At 48.5% G+C, this 20573-nt stretch overlaps 1 protein-coding gene and 1 non-coding gene across 7 annotated transcripts in view; one reads left to right on the top strand and one right to left on the bottom strand.

Moving 5' to 3' along the window:
* TRIO (trio Rho guanine nucleotide exchange factor) overlaps positions 1–20573 on the top strand; it is a 363545-nt gene that overhangs the window by 97183 nt on the left and 245789 nt on the right. For 2 of the 6 annotated variants that reach the window (XM_059878914.1, XM_024981340.2), the window contains one exon: positions 1–20573. This exon is cut by the window's left edge. The exons of the other annotated variants lie outside the window; for them this stretch is intronic. In XM_059878914.1, coding sequence (XP_059734897.1) covers positions 20555–20573 — 19 coding nt within the window. In that variant the 5' untranslated portion in view covers positions 1–20554. 6 annotated transcript variants of the gene reach the window in all.
* On the bottom strand, positions 2865–2936 carry TRNAC-ACA (transfer RNA cysteine (anticodon ACA)). Its single transcript has one exon. It is a non-coding gene; the product is annotated as a tRNA-Cys (tRNA).

Genomic DNA, 20573 nt, shown 5'->3' with positions numbered 1-20573 from the left:
GAGTGACTGAACTGAATACGCAGTATTTTGAGAAAGATCTTTGTTTGCTTTACACAGCAGTACAAATTATATATTATACATCGTGTGCGTGTGTGCTCAGTTGCACCCAACTTTTTGCAACTCTATGGACTGTAGCCCACCAGGCTTCTCTGTCCATGGGATTCTGCAGACAAGAATACTGGAGTGGGTTGCCATTTCCTTCTCCATAGGTTGATTTTTATATTGTTGGACATAGGAAACTTTTCAGTTCTAAAACTGATTTTTTTTAAGCATTCTTTGCATTCTATTTCTTCATTTTAAATAACACGACTTGAAGAAGGCAAAGCAGTAACAGTTAAACATGTATTTGATCATTTTAGGTTATTTCTTCCCTTGGCCCAGACACGCTATAATTTTATTTGCTTCCACTTTAACACATTAGGATGTGCTAGTCATATTAGTAGTGAAGCCTCTTCATGCCAAGTGTGGGACAAATTATATTCCATGCAAGCTGGGAGTATTTTTTGTAGCAGTGCAATATATTGAGTGCTATAATTTTTATTAAAATATTAAATTGCATAATTAAAAGTAGACTATTTTATCCCAACATCCTTCATAATAATAATAACAGTAACCAACCACAGCCCTTATGCTGCTTAGCATGTGCCAGGCATTGGCTTGAACTCTTGACTTGTATTAACTCTGATCCACATTACTGCACTGCAGGGGGCGATGTACTCTTTTACAGATGTGGTTACTGAAGATCAGAGGAGTTAAGTGACTTATCCAAAGCCACACAGTTCCTAAGTGACAAAGCCAGGCTTGGACTCCAAATGATGTTCTTAACCACAGTATTGTTCTCTTTGATGTTTTGATGTTTTCAGCTGACTGATGGAAAGTTCTTTTCTCCATTACATTAATATGTCCGTAACAACGAGAATATATCTATATATATAATAAAACACTAAATCTCTCTCCTCTCTCAAACTGTGTGTCTTTGTTAGATTGTGGGTTAACAAGGAACACATAGGAGACCAATCTGATGTAAATCTGAAGTCTGATCAATCTTTATGCTTGTAAATATGATTAAAATTGATATGGTTTTCCCTTCGGGGAAGCTTCAGAAGAAGAAAATAAAGTGTTGTCTGCTGGGCAGAGAGGAGCTTCTGCTTCCGTAGCCATTCTTTCACACAGATGAATAGTAGGAGGAAGCCCTCATAGCGTGTGGGACCTTTTTATCTACTCCTTGATTGCCATTCAGCAAACACTTAGGCTCCCACCATCCTCTGCCTTGTGGGAGAGGAAACCAGTCATGGGAGACACAGCCCACCCCCTGTGAACTCGCTGTCCACTCGGAAAGGTGAGCTACAGGTGGGCCTTGCATCACCCTGCCCGTGAGTCCCAGCTCAAGGGGCTTGCAGGACAGACACGCCGTGACGAGCCGGGCAGGTCCCCTCCCTCGGCCACAGGGTCAAGTCCAGGACGTGGGGTGGGGAGGAGCATGGGTGGGGGTTGACCCCTGCTGTGGCTCTCACTCCCGGGCTTCTCCATTCCCTACAGTGTTTGGGGTGTTGGCACCCCTGTTCCTGCCCTGGCCCCCATTCTCCTTTCCTCTTCATTCACATTTACCCTCATTCCTCAAGGTTCAGCCCACATCTTAGGAAAGAAAAAGAGTTATTATTTTTTTAAGTTTAACTTTGGGGCTTCCGTGCTGGGTCCAGAGGTCAGGACTCTGGGCTTTCACTGCCAGGGGCCCAAGTTCAATTCCTGATCAGGGAACTAAGATCTTGGAAGCAGTGCGCTGCCTGCCCCCAACCAAAAGAACTTTAGCTTGGATTCGAGGCTATATTCCTCAATCCTAGTAAACTTCCCTCCACCCCCATTAAGTTGTTCTCAGCTTCCAGAGTCTGTGGATGGTTTTCCTTTATGTTGGTAGTGCTTGATTAGTTTCCATGTACCTACCATAATGGACACTTTCATTATGAGAATCTCTTGAATTAGAAAATGATTTTACTTCAGCTAGAGATGCTAATGACAACACAGTGTTTTATAATGAATGTAGTATCTAGGTTTAAAAAAATATTCAGCAGGTGGCTCTAAGCCACATGCCTTCCCCGCCCCGCCCCCCCCCCCCCCACCCCAGCATTTGCTTTTCTCATACATTTATTAGGAAAACATATGTCATGAAAATAATTAGGGGCATTAAAAGACCATATTGACTTTTGTGTGCTGGGAGGTTTTTTCCCCCTTAATGGTGTACGTTCTTCATTAGTTTTTGTCTTGTATGATTAGTTTTCAGTTTAGGCCTGCTAGTAGCCTAGACCCTCCGAATTCCTCAAATAGAAGATATTTCTTAAAAAAAAAAAAAAAAAAAGTAGAGGCCTTGTCTGAACTTCCACTTGCTGTTCCACGAGCTAGCTAGTATCACCGTACGCAGCAGGACCACGGCAGCAGAGGATGGCTCGTAGGAAAGAGTGGCTCAGGTCCTGCATGGGGCCTGCTCGGCTGCACAGCTCAGTCACTGCCTGTCAGAGGGGAGCTGACTTAGCATTTTATGCTTCGGGTCCATTAGTTAGTAACAACATCATGCAAAAATTTTGAGGCCTCTGGACAGAGCACTTTAACACAGGGCCTGATGTTTCTTTCATGTAAATAGATCCTAACACCGTAAAATATATAACCTGTTTTTCATGACGATGATGATTTTTGCTTTTGAAAAGTTGCTCATTTGGGGAATGCATCCTGAAGAAAACTGAAAGTGAAGTCGCTCAGTCGTGTCCGACTCTTTGCTACCCCATGGTCTGTAGCCTACCAGGCTCCTACGTCCACGGGATTTTCCAGGCAAGAGTACTGGAGTGGGTTGCCATTTCCTTCTCCAGGGGATCTTCCCCAGCCAGGGATCGAACCCAGGTCTCCTGCATTGTAGGCAGACGCTTTACCATCTGAGCCACCAGGGAACTTGATGGCCTTTTTAATGTACAGTGTTCAGGGTGGCAGTGTATAGGATTTCTGGCCAGCGGTTCAGATGGGTCCATTGTAAGTGGGGCAGTGCTGTAGGAAAGGCCGAGCGTCATCTCTGAGATTGGAGAGAACGTGGGAATCGATGCTTTCTTTCAAGGCTCTCAGAGATGCTGCGTTTTCACAGTAGCACGCAGAATACTTAGAGCCAGCTTATGGCCAACTTTCCTGAACTGGTTATTCATATTCTAGAACATGTTTTCCTACAGAATTGATACTAGTGACTAGGCTTTCAGGCCAGCTGCTAGAAATCAGCCTGCCTTGTAACCTCCATCAGGACTGGGTCCGGCTCTTCTAAGCGCTTAGAGTCATCAGAGCTGGACGCACAGGAAGTATGAGGTCTGGGTGTGCACAGGAGTCAGCTTGAAGTTGAGTTGTTTTGTTTTTTTTTCAACTTGTTTATAAAGTATAATTTTACCAAATTACTGTTAAGTCATAATTAGTTTTAAGGGAAGGTTTCCTTACATCTGGAAAACACAGATGCAAACCAGTAATTTTTCAGATCAAAACCATAAAATTATAAGCATATTTGTCAGCTCATTCAGTCCTTCCATTAACTTTTGTGAAGTCAGTAGGTTTACCATTAGAATCCTTCAGTTATTTAGTCAGTTCAGAAACTGATATTTATCCAAAAGTCCTTTCTGTAAATCTTGAAGAGAAAGAATTTTTGTGAGAAACTTGGTTGGTGCTGTGACAATACTTTTAAGATATTAACTAGAATTATGACTGAGGACATTTTATCCGGACATACCAGAAATGTAGAAACTCCATATAATTTCTATATTAGTAACATTTACCATACATATAACCTGAGATGCATTACTCACTTGACAATATGAAGTTGAGTATTTTAACATTGAATGCTGCCTGTATAAAACTCCCTGTAGCAAACACTAAACTATTGCTTGACATAAAGTTTGTGAAAAAGCACATCTTCTGGGTCAGTGATGAGGGCGTTTGTCCAACGCGTCTCTGATACTATTTCTGTGTAACTTTCGCCATTCTCAGCTTCTGACATCCACACCCTGTCCTGTGCTAGGCCCGCTTGTCCATGGTGTTTAAATGTGGTTTTTGTGAGAGCTCATTTGCACCTGTTGAAAACACTGGCATAATTTGTACATTGGTAAACCCCAGAAATCTGAGCCTTCTTTCACTGGCGCTTCCTATTTCAGCTAGAACATTCTTTCCGCATGTGCGTGATGGGATCTGCACAGTTTTCAAATGGTTCAGTCTTTTCTCTGTGACAACGAAGTTTCTGATTCGGTGGGGGACACCCCCGCCTCCACTTCTGAATGAAGAAAAGAAGGGCTTAGATTATTTTTGAGGCAGCTGCTAACAGAAACCGTGTTTTTTTAAGAGCCGCGCGTGTCATCGTGTAACGATGATGTGTGTTGGCCCAAGCTGGGAACAGTCCTGCTGGAATGAATGGGCGATGCCTCGGCCTGGAGGAGCCGCCTGGTGTGACCCGACAGCCTCAGCAGCCGGCTGTTTGTGCGCCTAGAACCAGTTGTAAGGCCGTCTCCGCCTGTGCACACACCAAGGCCGTTGAGGAGGTTGAGTGTCAGAGGGTGTGGGGGGCGGGGTTGGGGTTGGGGGGCCTGAGTGCTCCAGGATCCAGGATGACTACCGGCCTGTGGTTTCACCAGTCATGGGTTAGACCTCTTAAAGCCCACTGTGCCAGATGACCCCCATTCTCATTAAATGATACAGGCTGTGGCATCAGCTCTTCTAAGTAAATATGCGCTGTGCTGTGCACAGTTGCTTAGTCATGTCCCACTCTTTACAGCGTCATGGACTGTAACCTGCCAGGCTCCTCTGTCCCTGGGATTCTCCAGGTGAGAATACTGGAGTGGGTTGCCAGGCCCTCCTCCAGGGATCTTCCCAACCCAAGGATCGAACTCAGGTCTCCTGCACTGCAGGCGGATTCTTTACCATCTGAGCCGCCAGGAAAGCCCTTAAGTGAATATATTTGGTGTCTATTCCAGACAGAAGAAGATCGAAGCTGCAGAAGAATGGAATGTGAACACTGCTTGATCCTTCTGGAATGTAACTTTCAGTTAATAATGTAATGAGAAAAGCAGTCATTATCCTTGGTGTGTTTAAATACCTTGTAAATTTTTCTTTCCCTCCCACCTTCGAAAGTCTCTCTTATCTGATAAGCAGTTGTAAACACTGTTTCATTGTATCCCTTGCAACAGTTTAAATCAGAGGGTGAAACCTCAAAATAAACAGAATGCCTTTTTATAATAGAAAATAAAATGTTAATCACAGGATCAACAATACTAAAGCTATGTCATATCTCTCTGAAGTTTAAAACTTGATTAAGTAGGTGTTAAAGTAGGTGGAAATTCTCCGGTTTAATAACATTCAGGACTGGGAAGTACACGGGCTTGATTTCTTTGTCAGTATTTTAAAATAACAAGTCTGTCCGTAGAATCTCATTGCTGCCTTGACTGAGCTGTGGGGACCTGGGAAGGGACTAACAGAGATGGGCTGGCTTCGCCTCACTTGCCTCCACCTCTGGCTGGCTTCTCAGGTGGGTCCAAAGCCATCATTTCTCTTCTGGCTCTTAGGATGGAGATGCTCTGAGTGTTAAGGACCTAGACCATCCTAACCCAACATATCGCCCTTTCATCCAACTCCAAAGCCTTGTGTGTTCCCCAGTTCAACCCCGTCCTGCCCCCTCCCCCAACCATTTCTGCAGAGCAGCCATAGGGAAGCGTTGTTGTTGAGTAAGTCATGTCCGACTCTCTAACTCCATGGACTGTAGTCCCTCAGGCTCCTCTGTCCTTGAGATTTCCCAGGCGAGAATACTGGAGTGGGTTGTGTTTCCTTCTGCAGGGGATCTTCCTGACCCAGCGATCGAACTGCATCTCTTGCATCAGCAGGTGGATTCTTAAAGGTGGATTCTTAACGCTGTTGGTTTCTTCTTTCAGCTCTTTCTCCAGTGCCCCCTCCACTCACCCATCCTCTCTCCTCCCCTTCACGTGGCGGCTGGGGACAGGGGAGGAAAAGGGTGACCATCTATTGTAGCCCCCAGTCTCCGCAGCATGCTCCTAAATGCTGGTGAGGCACACTCCAGTGACCTTTTCCAGCTCCCCTCCAGAGTCTGCCCTGGAGGTGCAGCCCCTTCCATCGCCCCTGCTGAGCCTCCCGCTCTGTCCCTGGGCTGGCCGGCTGGCCTCCTGACCTCTCCTTGGTCCCTCTGCCCACACCAGCAGGATGTGTGTCCACCCAAAGTGGAAGGAGTCAGCCGCAGAGTCTGCAGCCCTCTCTCCTTCCCTCACCTCAGCCTGCGGAGCAGGGGCGCTATGCCAGGAAACACTGCCGAGATGGGACCGGCATACGAGTGCGTGGGCATGTCTCCCTCTGCCCTGGCTGCAGGCCTGAGCCAGGTCCGCACAGTACCAGAGCGAGTGTCCTGGTACTGTCACAGCTGGGGATTCGCATTTTGCTGCCATAATTCCTTGTTTTATGTATGGGTACAAACCTCAGAATTCTAGGGAAGCTCAGTCTGAATTACGGAAAAATGCAATAGTGTACAGTTTATTTACAGCTGTCGTGATATACAACTTTACATGAACAGTTTTGTTAACTCAGGAGTCCTATTAGGGTGAAAAAAACGTCTTTTAAGGAATTTGTTCTTATAGTTTAACTCAAATTGAAGTCACACTGAAGACACTCATAATCATTTGAACCTTGCTTTGGAAAATGCACAGAATTTGTGGTCGGTTCCTCATAGTACTCACATACGCAGTGTAGGTTTGTAGTGTAAGAATTTCTGTTGTAGAAATTAAAATGCGTCTTGATTTTGTTTCAAGATTTCACAGTCCATGCTGAGAGAGCAGAGTTCACGAGTTAGACTTTGTGGACTTAGACATCTTAGTAAAAAAGATAGACGGCTTGCTGCCTTTTTGCCTTGCTTGGTTTTGACTTTAGAGTGTGGGAAATTTAAGTGTATCAGAACATCATGGGGTTAGTTGATAACACACCAGAAGGAGTCATGCATGTGTTATATACCTCTTTTAATTAGAAAGACAGAGAATGGTCATCCTTAGGCTTGTGTAGCTGAAATCTTGTATCATGCCCTTTTGTAGTATTCTTGCTGGGAAATCCCATGGACAGAGGAGCCTGGCAGGCTGCAGTCCACAGGGTCGCAAAAGAGCCGGGCACGACTCAGCGACTAAACAGCAACAACCCCTTTTGTTAAGGCAGCTGCCGATGAAGAGTGTTGAATGTGTGTTAGCAGCGCTGACTGCCACTTCAAAGCGATATTGAGTGGATTGGGAAAGTGAAAAGCATTGATTTGAACCGTTCATTACTTTGATGGTTAATTGTATGTAAGTGGGTGGATTGAATACACAGGGAGCTTGTTGGAGCCCGGGCTCCAGGCTGTGTCCCTGGCCCCCCTGATGTGCTGTGGGGGTGGGTGGGACAGGAGCCCTAGGTCCTCCCTGAACCTCCGCCCCCTGAGGGTGCTCTCTCCCACTGTTCTGAGCCCCCTGAAAATTCTGGGTGCCTGGCACAGACGGGGCACTGCCCTCAACACCGGTGAGCCAAGACACAGCGCTCTCAGGTGGGGAATAGACAGGGTGGCTTGCCCTGTGTGTGTTTCTCAGAAGCAGACGCGTGGCTTCCCTGTTGATGAAAGCCATGAAAATGTGCACAGGAGCCTTGCTGGTAAAGCAGATTGGAAGCAGAGAGGTCGGATGGTATTTGTGATTTATTGATGTTGGAGTTCTAGAGCCTTCCTAAACACTGGGTGAGAGATGCTGTTAACTCTGAAGCTCATGACACGGTCAGACGCTGGCTAGGGCCTTCGTGTTTCCTGCACCCATCACTCTGGGCCAAGAGCAGTTTACAAAGGGAGGGGGTGAGGCGGGCACCCCCTCATTACTTGGGCTTCAAAAACAGCTGAACTTTCTGGGCTTTAGAGGAGGGAGTTACTGAGGGGCATGTGTCCCGTGGATCAGGCTTCCTTTGTCCCTTCATATAAGTTTAATTTGCATGTGTTGAGGTCAAGCCGCCAGACAGATTCCTCAGCACAGATACTTTGTCACTGGGACCAGAGGGTAAGGTTAGTGCGATCTTAAAAGGCAAGTGCGTTTGCTCACAGGACACGTTTTGGAGCAGGGTTCTTGGTAATAACGTCATTCTGGGCCTGCCCGTTCAATAGAATTGTTTTAAACTGAGCAGAGCCATTTTGGACCGGGTGACAACCCGCCTGGGGTCCTTTTGGAGGACCCAGAGCAGCTCCATCTGACGGTGGGGAGGACGTGGAAACCAGGTATAAATCTGCAAACACACCACATCGCCGGGGATGGAGAGCCGAAGGCGATTGGGAATAAACACAAATTCTGCCGATTTCTTAACTAGTACATTAAAAAAAAAATTTTTTTTTTCCCCTTTTCCAGTTTTCGGAACTACCCTGTTAAAAAAATAGTGCGCTCGAAGCACAGGGAAAGGATGAATATCAATTTGTTGGTGAACCAGCTGCTCGATCTTATCATCGTGGGGGCATGTTTTATTTTTGACGCAAAGGAGAAAGGAGGGAGGTTCGGCCCCCAGAGCTGCAGCCTCCGCCAGCCCAGCTCTGCGCGCTGCTCACGCAGCTCTCCTCTGCACAAAGGGGATGATGTAATCTTTTTCACCGCCGGCCACGTGGCCAGCGTGCATGCCGTCACTGTCTTCACGCGGGTACCTCTGCGCTGCCCGGACCCGCCGCCTTTGGAAGCAAACGGCATTCCTCTTGCCAAGGCCGGTCTTCACCTGCATACACACGCGTGTGCCCTCGCACTCCTGGGTCACGTGGGTGACTTTTTTTCTTGCAGAAAAATGACCCAGGCAGGCATGTTGTAGAGAGCCATGCGGGCAGTGTGTGCACACATTTAAACTTGGGGGAGGGGACTCCGTTGCCATGAGCAACCACTAGCCTATTTATTAGAGGGGTGCAGTGCTCAAAGCTGCCCCACCTCGCACTGCTTTCCCGCAGCGCACCGGAGCCTGGGGAGAACAGGAAGGCGGGACCCCGGGCAGCAGCCCCTACGGAGGCGCAGCCTTTCCGGCTGAACGCGTCCTCCCACGTGTGCTGCCTCTCCGCGGTCCTTCCTCCGCGGCCGTCACTCCGTCCTGTTGATGGAGGGCCTTGACTGCGGCCATGGACTGCGCCCTTGTTTGTTCAGCCCGGGGTTAAGCGCTTTTCCTGCACTGGCTTGTTAGGTTCTGCCAAGAGCTTCTGAAACGCACGTTTACAGGGAAAGACTGTAGCTGAGGGCAGGAGAGGCGGGGGGCGGAGAGTGGGAAGGGGGGCCATGTTGCGTTTCATCCCTGCTTATTTTTCTGCCCCGAAAGAAAGGACGAGATTTGGAGCCTTCCTTCTTCCTGTGCCTCCCCGGGGGTTCTCTTCCCTGTTGTTATGAGTCCCTGGCTTAGTGACACCAAGACAGCTTTGCTCCTTCAGGCCTGGCGTTCTGGGTGAGGTGATTTTGGCGGGTGGGTGCAGCTACCTGAAATATTGGAAGAGACTCTCAGGCTGGCCAAGACTGTTGGCGGGAAGAGAAGGGGGCAACAGAGAATGAGATGCTTGGATAGTATCACTGACTCAGTGCACATGAGTTTGAGCAAACTCTGAGAGACAGTGGAGGACAGGGGAGCCTGGAGTGCTGCAGTCCGTGGGGTCGCAGAGAATCAGACCCAGCTTAGCAACAACGACCTGAAATTCTTAAGGGATTATAAGATTTCCTTGGTTTGGGAGAGCCCCACGCCTCTGGGAACCTTACTGTGGAAGCTGCGTCAGCACTCGTTTTGATCAGCATTTCTGGGCTGCTCGCAAAGTAACAGAGCCCCTTAATCCCAGAGTCTGCAGGTGCCCAGTCTGGAGAATCTGCAGCCTTGAGTACATGGAGCTGGAGAGGAGTGCCTGCCAGCCAGCCCGCCTGGCACGCATGCCTTTTGCTGCAACAGCCTGGCTTGCTTTCCTCTCCTGGCGGTGCAGGCTCAGTTCTGGGGAGCCATGAACAGGGGTGTCCTGCCTCTGTATTTACTGAGCTGATCTTTGAAGAGCACCACTGCAGGCAGCTTTTGCTGCTTTCCACGCTCCACCTCGCCGAATCCCCGCAGTGTCCCTGGGAGGTGGGGACTGCAGTGGACGGTGGGGGGTGGCCTGGAGTCCATCTGCAGAGGGGTGGGGATGGCCTAATCTCTGGACAAAGTGGCTGCCGATAGAAGCCCTGGGATCAGGGAGTGATGATTTCAGAAAAGACCATTTTCGTTTCTTCTCTAAAATCAGAAGGGAGGGCCGTTAGCAGTGAAGGCGTTCAGGTCTAAAAGGGAAGCAGAGCAACCTTGTATCTTAAAACCGTGCTCTTCTTGGCGAAACACAAGGTGATTCCCAGGTGAAAGCGTGAGCCGAGGTCGAGGATTTGAGGAGACCAGGGTGGGGAGACACCAGCCATGGTGGCTCAGGCGCCCCGGTGGCTGGCAGCCCCTCGTCCCTGTCTGTCCACCTGGTAGATGGTTTCATGTACGGGGGGTCATCAGCATGTAGGATGACGGTAAATAAAGCCTAAGAAGCACATACTTCCCAAGGGGCTATCCTTTAAAAGATGTTCTCCCTAAGCTGCATGTCTTTAGCCTGAATCAGATCCTGTAGGATAAGACACTGAAACAAAATTACCAGTTTGGCTTTGTTTGCACTTATTTACAAGAGGAAAAGGTCACCTTCTCACTGTATACTCAGTAGTGTCTTGTTCCGGATTTTGTCTCATTAAAAAAGGAAGCGTTCTTTTGTGCAAGGCTCAATGGGCTGGGGCTCTCCCAGCTCGTCTGTCGATAGATCTGGTTGCTCTTCACTCCCGCTGGTTCTGCCTCCTGCCCTTCCTCGCCCTCCAGCCCTCCGGCCTGACTTCCATCCCTCAGGTCTGCCTTCCCCTCTTTGACATAAAACATACGTGCTCCCGCCGGGAGCCTGGCCAGCACAGGGTGCCGGAGCAGCAGGCGAGCTGACCTCACTCGGTCAGGTGGCCCCACCTGCGTCACTGAGGGAGCCACATCTCTTCTCAATGTGGGGGCCTGTTCCAAGGGGCACCCGTGCTCTCTGTTGCCAGCTCCGGTAGCAGGGATCAAAGATGACCCAAGAGCCCAGGCAGTGATCAAGCCATCTCTTGAACGTTCCTTTAAGACTGACCTTTCCAGGCCTGGAGTACTCCCCTTAGACAAGCTACTTGCGTACAAACCCTGCGTGGGTTTTTCTTTGGTCTGTGGCTCCTGCAGCCCTGCCAGGGGAGCAGGGGGACGAGGTATGCAGCCATTCCTGCTTCTGCCAAGCTCATGGGGAGGGAGGAGGTGCCGTGGAGGGTGGCCATATCCTGGGCAGACTCCTGGCAGGACTGGCCCGCACACTCAGGGCTCCTGGACTTGGCCATACACACCATCACCATTTATGCCCCTGGGGGAGCCTGGCCCAAAGTTCCAAGTCGCCTGTTGATGTGTTTGCTCAAGGAAGCACCCTCCGCATCAGCAAGCTGTCTGGTTAGTTGTGCGGGTTATCCCAGTCAGTCCACTGCTTGTCCAGCCATAGTTAAGAGGAACTTGGCTGAAGGAAAGGAAGTCTGATTCCAGGGGAGATGGGAGCTCTGTTCTGTGTTCACCTTAGGGAGGGTGTGCATTGAGCACCCCTGAGTGTGGAAGAAAAGAGCAAAAGCTTTGGAAAGATATTTATTAATAGCTTATTATTTTCAAATATCTATTTGGGGGTATATAAGAGACTACTTATATATGGTAACAACAAATTTAGTGTGTTGAAAACCGGAGACATTACTCTGCTAACAAAGATCCGTATAGTCAAGACTATGGTTTTCCTCATGGTCATGTTCAGTTGTGAGAGCTGGACCATAAAGAAAGCAGAACGCCAAAGAATTGATGCCTTCAAACTGTGGTGCTAGAGAAGACTCCTGAAAGTCCCTTGGACAACAAGGAGATCAAACCAGTCAATCTTAAGGGAGATCAACCCTGAATATTCACTGGAAGGACTGATGCTGAAGCTGAAGCTTCTGTATTTTGGTCATCTGATGCGAACAGACGACTCCTTGGAAAAGTCCCTGAGGCTGGGAATGATTGTGGCAGAAAGAGAAGAGGGCATTGGAGGATGAGATCATTGGGTGGCATCACTGATGCGGGCAAACTCCAGGAGATTGTGAAGGACAGAGGGGGTGACGTGCTGCAGTCCCTGGGGTCACAAAGAGCTGGACACGACTGGGCAACTGAACAACAGCAAAGAGACTACTGGTACAACAACACATTTGTAACTGGGGAAAGGTAGTAAAGTTCTTTGGTGATGGAATTCTTGAGCAAAAGCCTTTGAAGAACATTGCTTTAGGGCAGCGGGTCTCCTAGTACACTTCCAGGCTCCCAGGAACTTGTCAGGAGATCTATGAGGTAAAGCTGTTTGCATAGCAAAGTCTGAGCTGTTCCTAACTCATTCTTTCCAAAGGATATAGTGAGGTCTCCCAGGGTCTGCCTGGCAAGTAACATCACAACAGATTAAAGACAGTCAGTTGTGAGAATCTACATAGTCTACCAAGCCAGATGTTAAAGTCAGTCTCTAAAGTGTAGAACAACGCCAGCCTTCTTTTTTTTGTGTATTTTGGAAGTACAGATTTTCAGGTGGAAAGTCTTCCTTATTTAATATGTAACAGATGTACTATCTTTAAAAATATTCTTGGTTTTAGGTTTGAATATGAGTATCCGTATTAGATACCTAGATATTACGTGGCTGGACTTGTTGGCAAGCAGAAACTACGTAAACCAAAGCTTTTTCGGATCCTCAGTGCTTTTTCTAAATTGGAAGGATAATTGCTTTACAGTGTTGTGTCGGTTTCTGCTGTACAAACATCAGGCATCAGTGTGTGTGTGTGTAGTAGTGTTGCAGTGTTAATCGCTCAGTTGTGTCCGACTCTTTGCAACCCCAGACAGTAGCTGCCAGGCTCCTTTGTCCATGGGATTCTCCAGGCGAGAATACTGGAGTTGGTTGAAAGCATCGAACCTGGGTCTCCTGCGTTACAGGCAGATTTCTTTACCGTCTGAGCTACAGGGAAGCTCATGCATGCATGCGTGCGTGTGTGTGTGTGTGTGTGTTTGGAGGTGTGTGTGTGTGTTTGGGAGTGTGTGTGTCCCTTGTCTCTTGAGCCTCCCTTCCACCCCTCTCTGTGGTTTTTACTGATGTAAAGGGGTCTCGCCACCAAACCTTTGAGGACTGCTTGCTGTGACCGAGGTCTGGTGGGCGGGTCTGGGCCTTGCAGTCCAGCAAAATGCCCAGAACAGGAGTCGGGGGAGGGCCCGGCGGGGGAGGCCAGGAAGGCGGGGGCCCCTTTGTGCCTCTCCCTGGCGCATCCTCCCTGGGGGAGGCATGGTGGGCTGCTTCTGGCCTTCTCCCCCCGCCGTCCCCCATTTCTGCTCCAGCCCACACCAGTGGCATGATTGGACTCTCATGTATTAAATAGGCTTTTGTGGGAACCCCTGAGACCCTAAGACCACCCTATAGCCCTATTTCTTTGAGAAGCTCCACTCCTGAAATCCAGCAACGGCAGCCTTGCTGACTGAGTGTTGGAACACCCTGGCCGTCAGGCAGTTAGAGACCGAGTTCGTGTGCAGGTCTCCACAGCAGTTCCTTTTTGGCAAATCCTCTTAAGGAATCTTAAATAGGAGGAACTATGAGGGGAATTCGGTTGAGATAGAAATAGAAAAGGAAACATCTGGAATATCCTGTTCTTGCGGGCTCAAACTTTCCGGACAAAATGTGAAACCCTGGACTACTGTTCTGTTAGCCCAGAGAGATCGGAACCTAAAAATAATTTCAGGCCAATCTCTTGTCCAGTAGCACGCTTGTTTTTGTTTCCTAGTTCAATTCATTTTGGAGAAAGGTACCGAACGGTTGTCTCTTTAACAAAAACATGCAGGCTCATCTGACAGTGCCCGCTTCAGTGAGGGTGTACAGTCCAGCCATTTGGGAACACGTTTGGCATCACCGTGTAACCTCTCACCCCAGCAGTTCCTCCCCTAGCCTGCCCCTCGGCCCAGAGATGCTCTGGAAGTGTGTTCTGGGAGACACGTGGACACGGCTGTTCAGGCAGCATCATTTATAAGAGCAAAATGGGAAGACAGGGCAAGTTCCATGAACCCGAGTCACAGAGTGGAGCATTAAACAGAGCTCAGCACGCACATGGACACAGACGAACCATCCAGACTGGATCAAGTTGCAGAGAATGCGTGTAGTATGATTGCATTCCCATGAAGCCCAGAGACAGGCCAACGGAGCGATACGTCACGCAGCAGTAGATTCAGAAATGGCGAAACTAAAGAAAAGCTGCTGCTGCTAAGTCATGTCAGTCGTGTCCGACTCTGTGTGACCCCATAGACGGCAGCCCACCAGGCTCCTGTCTCTGGGATTCTCCAGGCAAGAACACTGGAGTGGGTTGCCATTTCCTTCTCCAATGCATGAAAGTGAAAAGTGAAAGTGAAGTCGCTCAGTCGTGCCCGACTCTTAGCGACCTCATGGACTGTAGCCTACCAGGCTCCTCTGTCCATAGGATTTCCCAGGCAAGAGTACTGGAGTGGGTTGCCATTGCTTTCTCCAAAGAAAAGCTAGGGAATGGTTATCCTGAGAGCTGGCATAGTGGTATGTCTGGAGACAGGAGGTGGGCACCGTCAGACCAGGGCATGGGGGAAGCCTCCAAGGAATTGGCGGTTTCTGGTTCCTAAACGGGTTGCTAATTTCAAACACACACCAGTAACACATATACACACCTTCATACAGACCAGCTGGGTGGACATCCTCTTCTGAGTCTGGGGCCTATTTTTGCCTGTGCTTTCATTTTAGTAGTTGAAAGAATTAGAAAAATTGATTTAAAACCCTTTTTGTCTTACCATACAGTGAACAATTGAATATTTAAAGCCATCAGGGCTCTTAGAAGTTATTTCCTGTAATAGCACCCACCCCTCCTCCTGTTTTGAGGTTTCGAGGTGGAGAATTGGCCGATGTCATATTGTGAGCTTTCACAGAACCATCTGGGCTTGCTTTCCACAAGGAACAAAGAAGGGAAACTTAGTGTGGCTTTTTCATCACTTTAAAAACTTATTTTTGAATGAGTTTGCCTTTAACAAGTGGACAGGAGGAGAAGGGGATGACAGAGGACGAGATGGTTGGATGACATCACTGACTCGGTGGACATGAGTTTGAGCGAGCTCCAGGAGCTGGTGACAGACACGGAAGCCTGATGTGCTGCAGTCCATGGGGTTGCAGAGTTGGACACGACTGAGTGACTGGACAGCCTGGGACAGTGTACACACGAAGGCCAGCAATTTGGGTGCTGTTCATCGCCGGGACTTACCACGTGTCTAGGGAAGAGTCCTGTTTATTTCCGTTCATCTATTAAAATGAGAGATGACTGTGGATTAAAACGAGAGATGGAATGTGGAAGATGAGGACAAAAAGCACTCTATCTGCCTTCTGGCCTTGGGGTAGTTTCGCTGGGGGTAGGGAGGGACCTCCTCCTGTTGGTTTCAGGCTTTCCTGGGGGGCAGGACTCGTGCAGGTGAGGGCCACAGACGTGGGAGCCAGGTGCCCTCTTCCTTGTGGCGCCAAGCCAGGTCACGCCAGCAGTCCCCCAGACTTGGTGTCCCTAGCCAGCGACACCCTTCAGTCCCTCCCCACTCCCCCTTTGAAGCCTGGAAAGGTATCTTACTCCAGTGGATGGGCTGCTGACAATAGAGGGTTGGAAAGGGAGCACTTTTTCAGTTATTAAAATGTTGATCGTCACCATTTTACTCCAGATGTCTTCCAGAAAGTTGGTTCCTTTCATGTGCCTTTCAGTCTCATCAATTTTCACTTCTTATTGTATTTTGGTTTGCCCCCTTCCACAGGACAGGCTGAGCAGGACCCTGAGACAGCTCAGGTGTAAGCTGGGTGCCCCTGGGTTGGGGGGGAGTGTGACCAAGAGGTCAGGATAGCTGCAGACTCAGGCAGAAGAGAGGCCTTCCCAGGTGGTAAAGCGTCTGCCTGCAATGCTGGAGACCTGGGTTCAATTCCTGGGTCGGGAAGATCCCCTGGAGAAGGAAATGGCAACCCACTCCAGTATTCTTGCCTGGAAAATTCCATGGACAGAGGAGCCTGGTAGGCTACAGTCCATGGGATCGCAAAGAGTCAGACACGACTGAGCAACTTGACTCAGTCACTCACTTAGGCAGAAGACTACTCTGACTTTTGAATTGCCTTATAGTTCCTTAAATTATTTATAGTCCATCTCATGCATGCGTGCTCAGGAGACAGGAATTGCCAAGGTGAATCGCTGATTTTTAAAAAGTTTTTTTGGTGGGTTTCGATGATAACTGCCCATGATGCATCCCCTTATAGAATGCAGTGATCGAAGGTAAATGGGCCAAGTTTACCCAAATCCATTACTTAAAAGCATTTACCAAACCTGTCGGAGAAGGCAGTGGCACCCCACTCCAGTACTCTTGCCTGGAAAATCCCATGGACACAGGAGCCTGGTAGGCTGCAGTCCATGGGGTCGCTAAGAGTCGGGCACGACTGAGCGACTTCACTTTCACTTTTCACTTTCATGCCTTGGAGAAGGAAATGGCAACCCACTCCAGTGTTCTTGCCTGGAGAATCCCAGGGACGGGGGAGCCTGGTGGGCTGCCGTCTATGGGGTTGCACAGAGTCGGACATGACTGAAGCGACTTAGCAGCAGCAGCAGCAGACCTGTTCATCTGAGGATAAGCTGCTTCCTCGGAAGTCAGTGGTCGTAGTACTTGGCGTTCTAGGTGCTGTTAGCCCGCTGGGTAGTATCCTTGGGATTCTCATCCATTCTGTTTCACAGATGGAGGTGCCTCCATGGTCTTCCCACTGCAGGGATGGAGACACGGCAGCCAGGTTCCAGCCCAGACTCCTCCTTGCTGGACACTGTAGTCCCTTGACAGGAAATTTCCTTTCCAGTCCTGGCAGCTCGATGTCAGGTGCTGTCCATCAGTTTTTAACACCGGGGAAGGGGTGGTGGCCTGTAGCTTTAACACCCCCCTCCATACTCCCCGCTCACCTGTCGGGTCTGCGCCATCTCTCCCTGGGAAGGAAGGAAGTCTGTAACCCTGGGCGGTCCGAGCACCTGGGCAGCTGGTGTGCTGAGGTCCCAGTGCCTCCTCCGGGGAAGGCCCTTACAGGTGCAGGCACGGGCTGGTGGATGAGGGAGTCCCACACACCTACATGTAAATGTCCTTCCTGCCTGTCTGTTTGCATTTCTGTACTTGCATTTGCATTTCTATACTAATTGGGAAAAAATGTTCCCTGGGCTTCCCGGTGGAGAGATACTGCCTCTTTTCCTCGCCATCAGGGCCTGAGCAATTAGGGGATCAGAGAAAGGAAAACAGGTTCCCCAGCCTGCATGGCTTAAAAGCTTTGGGTCTTAGCCCTCTCTGATTGGAGCCACCGGGCAAGTCTAAGGAAGTCAGCTTTCCGGAGAGCTTACCCTCCCCTACTCCAGCACCTCCTCCCCCATCCAGTCCTCCCACCTCCACCTCAGTTTCTTATTGCGGACCCCACAAACGAGCAGGTAGAGACCCCACGGATCATGGCTGCTCCTGCTGCACACCCCCCCCCCCCACCCCGAGCAGGTCTCAGCCCCTGGAGTGTCAGTGGGAGACCCAGGTGGGATGGTAGCATTGGGCTCCCGCAGTTGGAGTGTCTTCCGAGTTCGTGAGGGTCCATGCCCCCGCTGGAGCACTCCTCAGCCTTGCTGGCGCCACTGTCTGAGCTCAGAGTGAACCCAGGGCGGAGATGCTGCCAGGCGTGGGCTGGTACCTCCTCCGGTTCCCGGGGTCTCCAGCAGCGATTCCCTCCCAGAGGGGCATGTCTGTCCTCTTTCCCTTGGGAATTTGCATCTCTCTTTTTTTTTCCTTTTCTCAATGAATATGCATGAGAATCCCAAGTGAGAGATGAGTCAGTCCACATTAAACCCATTTTTTATGTCAAAATTTGTTTTGCCATCAGTGTATCTGAATTTATGTGGCTTAATAAACATATTTTAAGCAGAATTTATAAAGTGTACTTTTGTGGGTATGCCGAGGGAATTTGAGGTGAAGGAGGTGGGAGGGAGAGGCGGTTAGAGAATTGAATTGGATTTCTTTGTCTTTTTTTTCCCCATTAGCCAGATGCATTACTTTTTCCAACTCTCTTTGTTGTTTCTTAAATTTCTTATTAGGAATTCAGTAGGAAGGTTAATAATAGGTCCTATTTATTAGAACTTCTTTTCCCTGCTTGCAAATGAGGGTAAGGCAGGACACCAGTACCTGAATGAAAAAAGTTTCTTTCACCTTAAAAGGCAGTGAGTCCCAAAGGCTAGGTTGCCCTGATCAGAGTTCAGTCAGTTCAGTCGCTCAGTCGTATCTGACTCTCTGCGACCCCATGGACCGCAGCACACCAGGCCTCCCTGTCCATCATGAACTCCCAGAGTTTACTCAAATGCATGTCCATTGGGTCGGTGATGCCATCCAACCATCTCATCCCCTGTTGTCCCCTTCTCCTCCTGCCCTCCATCTTTCCCAGCATCAGGGTCTTTTCCAATGAGTCAGTTTTTTGCATCAGGTGGCCAAAGTATTGGAGTTTCAGCTTCAGCATCAGTCCTTCCAATGTGTGTTCAGGACTGATTTCCTTTAGGATGGACTGGTTGGATCTCCTTTAGGATGGACTGGTTGAGAGTCTCCAAGGGACTCTCAAGAGTCTTCTCCAACACCACAGTTCAAAAGCATCAGTTCTTCGGTGCTCAGCTTTCTTTATAGTCCAACTCTCACATCCATACATGACTACTGGAAAAACCATAGCTTTGACTAGATGGACCTTTGTTAGACTTGCCCTTCTCCCTGGAAGCCACCACCCAGCAGTGTGGCCTCAGGACTAAAACTCAAACTATCTAATACCCTATTGAGCAGTCATGTCTTATTACGCTAAGTAGAGGGATCTGCAAGAAAGCTTCCAACTTAACTGTAAGTTGCATTTGGAATTCAGCCCGAAAGAAAACAAAGCAGCCACAGACACCACTTTTCTTGATTTCTGAGGTGTCCTTGCTTAGTGGGAGGGCGTTGCGCAGCCCAGGTCTCACCCTGCTCCAGACTGGCTGTCCTCCATGGCCAGCAAACATCCCAAGGGCAGAACTAAGCTTGCTCCCGTGGGCGTCCTCAAGCAGCGGTTGTGTCCCAAGGTGTCTCAGATACCGTTATTTCTGAGAACGTTTCTGGAAACAAATGAAGAAAATTTTCAAAGCAGAATAGGTTTGCTGAATAACCGGGGCCAAGCACCTGTATGTAAGCCATCAAGTGGGCTTCTGATGACGAAAGAGATCATTGTCCTCCTCTCTTCACATGTTACAACAATATTTATGCTTTGTGGTTTCCACCCTTTTAATTTTTTAAATTTAAATTTATTTATTTGTAATTGGAGGATAATTGCTTTACAATATCGTGTTGGTTTCTGCCATACATCAACATGAACCAGCCGTAGGTATCCATATGTCCCCTCCCCCTTAAACTTCCCTCCAGGAGCCCCATTTTCTGTGTCAAGGACTTAGTTTTAGTGACAGTGATGGATATAAAATTTCAGTGACAAAAATCATAATTTTAGATGGATCTGTGTAGTTAATCACAACAGCATCTACATCTCTTGTAAATAACGGTACCTGTACTTGCAAGGCATATTTATTTGCCCATCAGACTCTGCTTGTTATGTTCACACTGTCAAGGCTACTGCTTGGTCTAATACGTTTTTTGTTTTGTTTTATTTCATTTTAGATGATAAGCTTCTTAAAATCAGGAACGTGTCATTTAGGGGGAGCATTTTGAGAACACCGTGTGTAAATATGTCCTTAATGAAAGCCAAGCGATGACAAGCATAATTGTAAGCTTCGTCCGAGGACTGTACTTTCTACTTTTTGGTAGAAAGTTCTGCCAAATTCTTTGATCTTTCCTGAAGACATATTTTTCTAGTGAATATTTGTTGAAATTAGATCCAAATGGAAGTAACTTTTCAGTTCTTCAGTTAAAAATTTCATTTCTTTGTGACTTTTACCGTATGTGATGTGCTAATAAGGGTAAATGAGTTAACAGGAATTTTGAGGCAAAAAAAAGGACATACTGCATCATCTTCTATTTAACTGGAGGAGAATTGCTTTAGAGTGTTTTGTTGGTTTTTGCTGTACAACAGTGTGAATCAGCTATCAGCAAACACGTACCCCCTCCCTCATGAGCCTCTCTCCCCAACTCCATCCCACCCTTTTAGGTCATCACAGAGCACCAAGCTGAGCTCCTTACACAGATTCCACCTGGCTGTCTGTTTTACACATGGTGGTGTATATTTCTTGCTGTTGTTTAGCCACTAAGTTGTGTCTGACTCTTTGCAGCCCCAAGGACTGTAGCCCGCCAGGCTCCCCTGTCCGTGGGATTTCCCAGGCAAGAATACTGGAGTAAGTTGCCATTTCTTTCTCCAGGGGATCTTCCCGACCCAGGAATTGGACCCATGTCTCCTACATTGGCAG

This window comes from Bos taurus, chromosome 20, assembly GCF_002263795.3.
Source record: "Bos taurus isolate L1 Dominette 01449 registration number 42190680 breed Hereford chromosome 20, ARS-UCD2.0, whole genome shotgun sequence".
Classification (NCBI taxonomy): domain Eukaryota; kingdom Metazoa; phylum Chordata; class Mammalia; order Artiodactyla; family Bovidae; genus Bos; species Bos taurus.
This window is presented reverse-complemented; position numbering and strand designations above follow the sequence as displayed.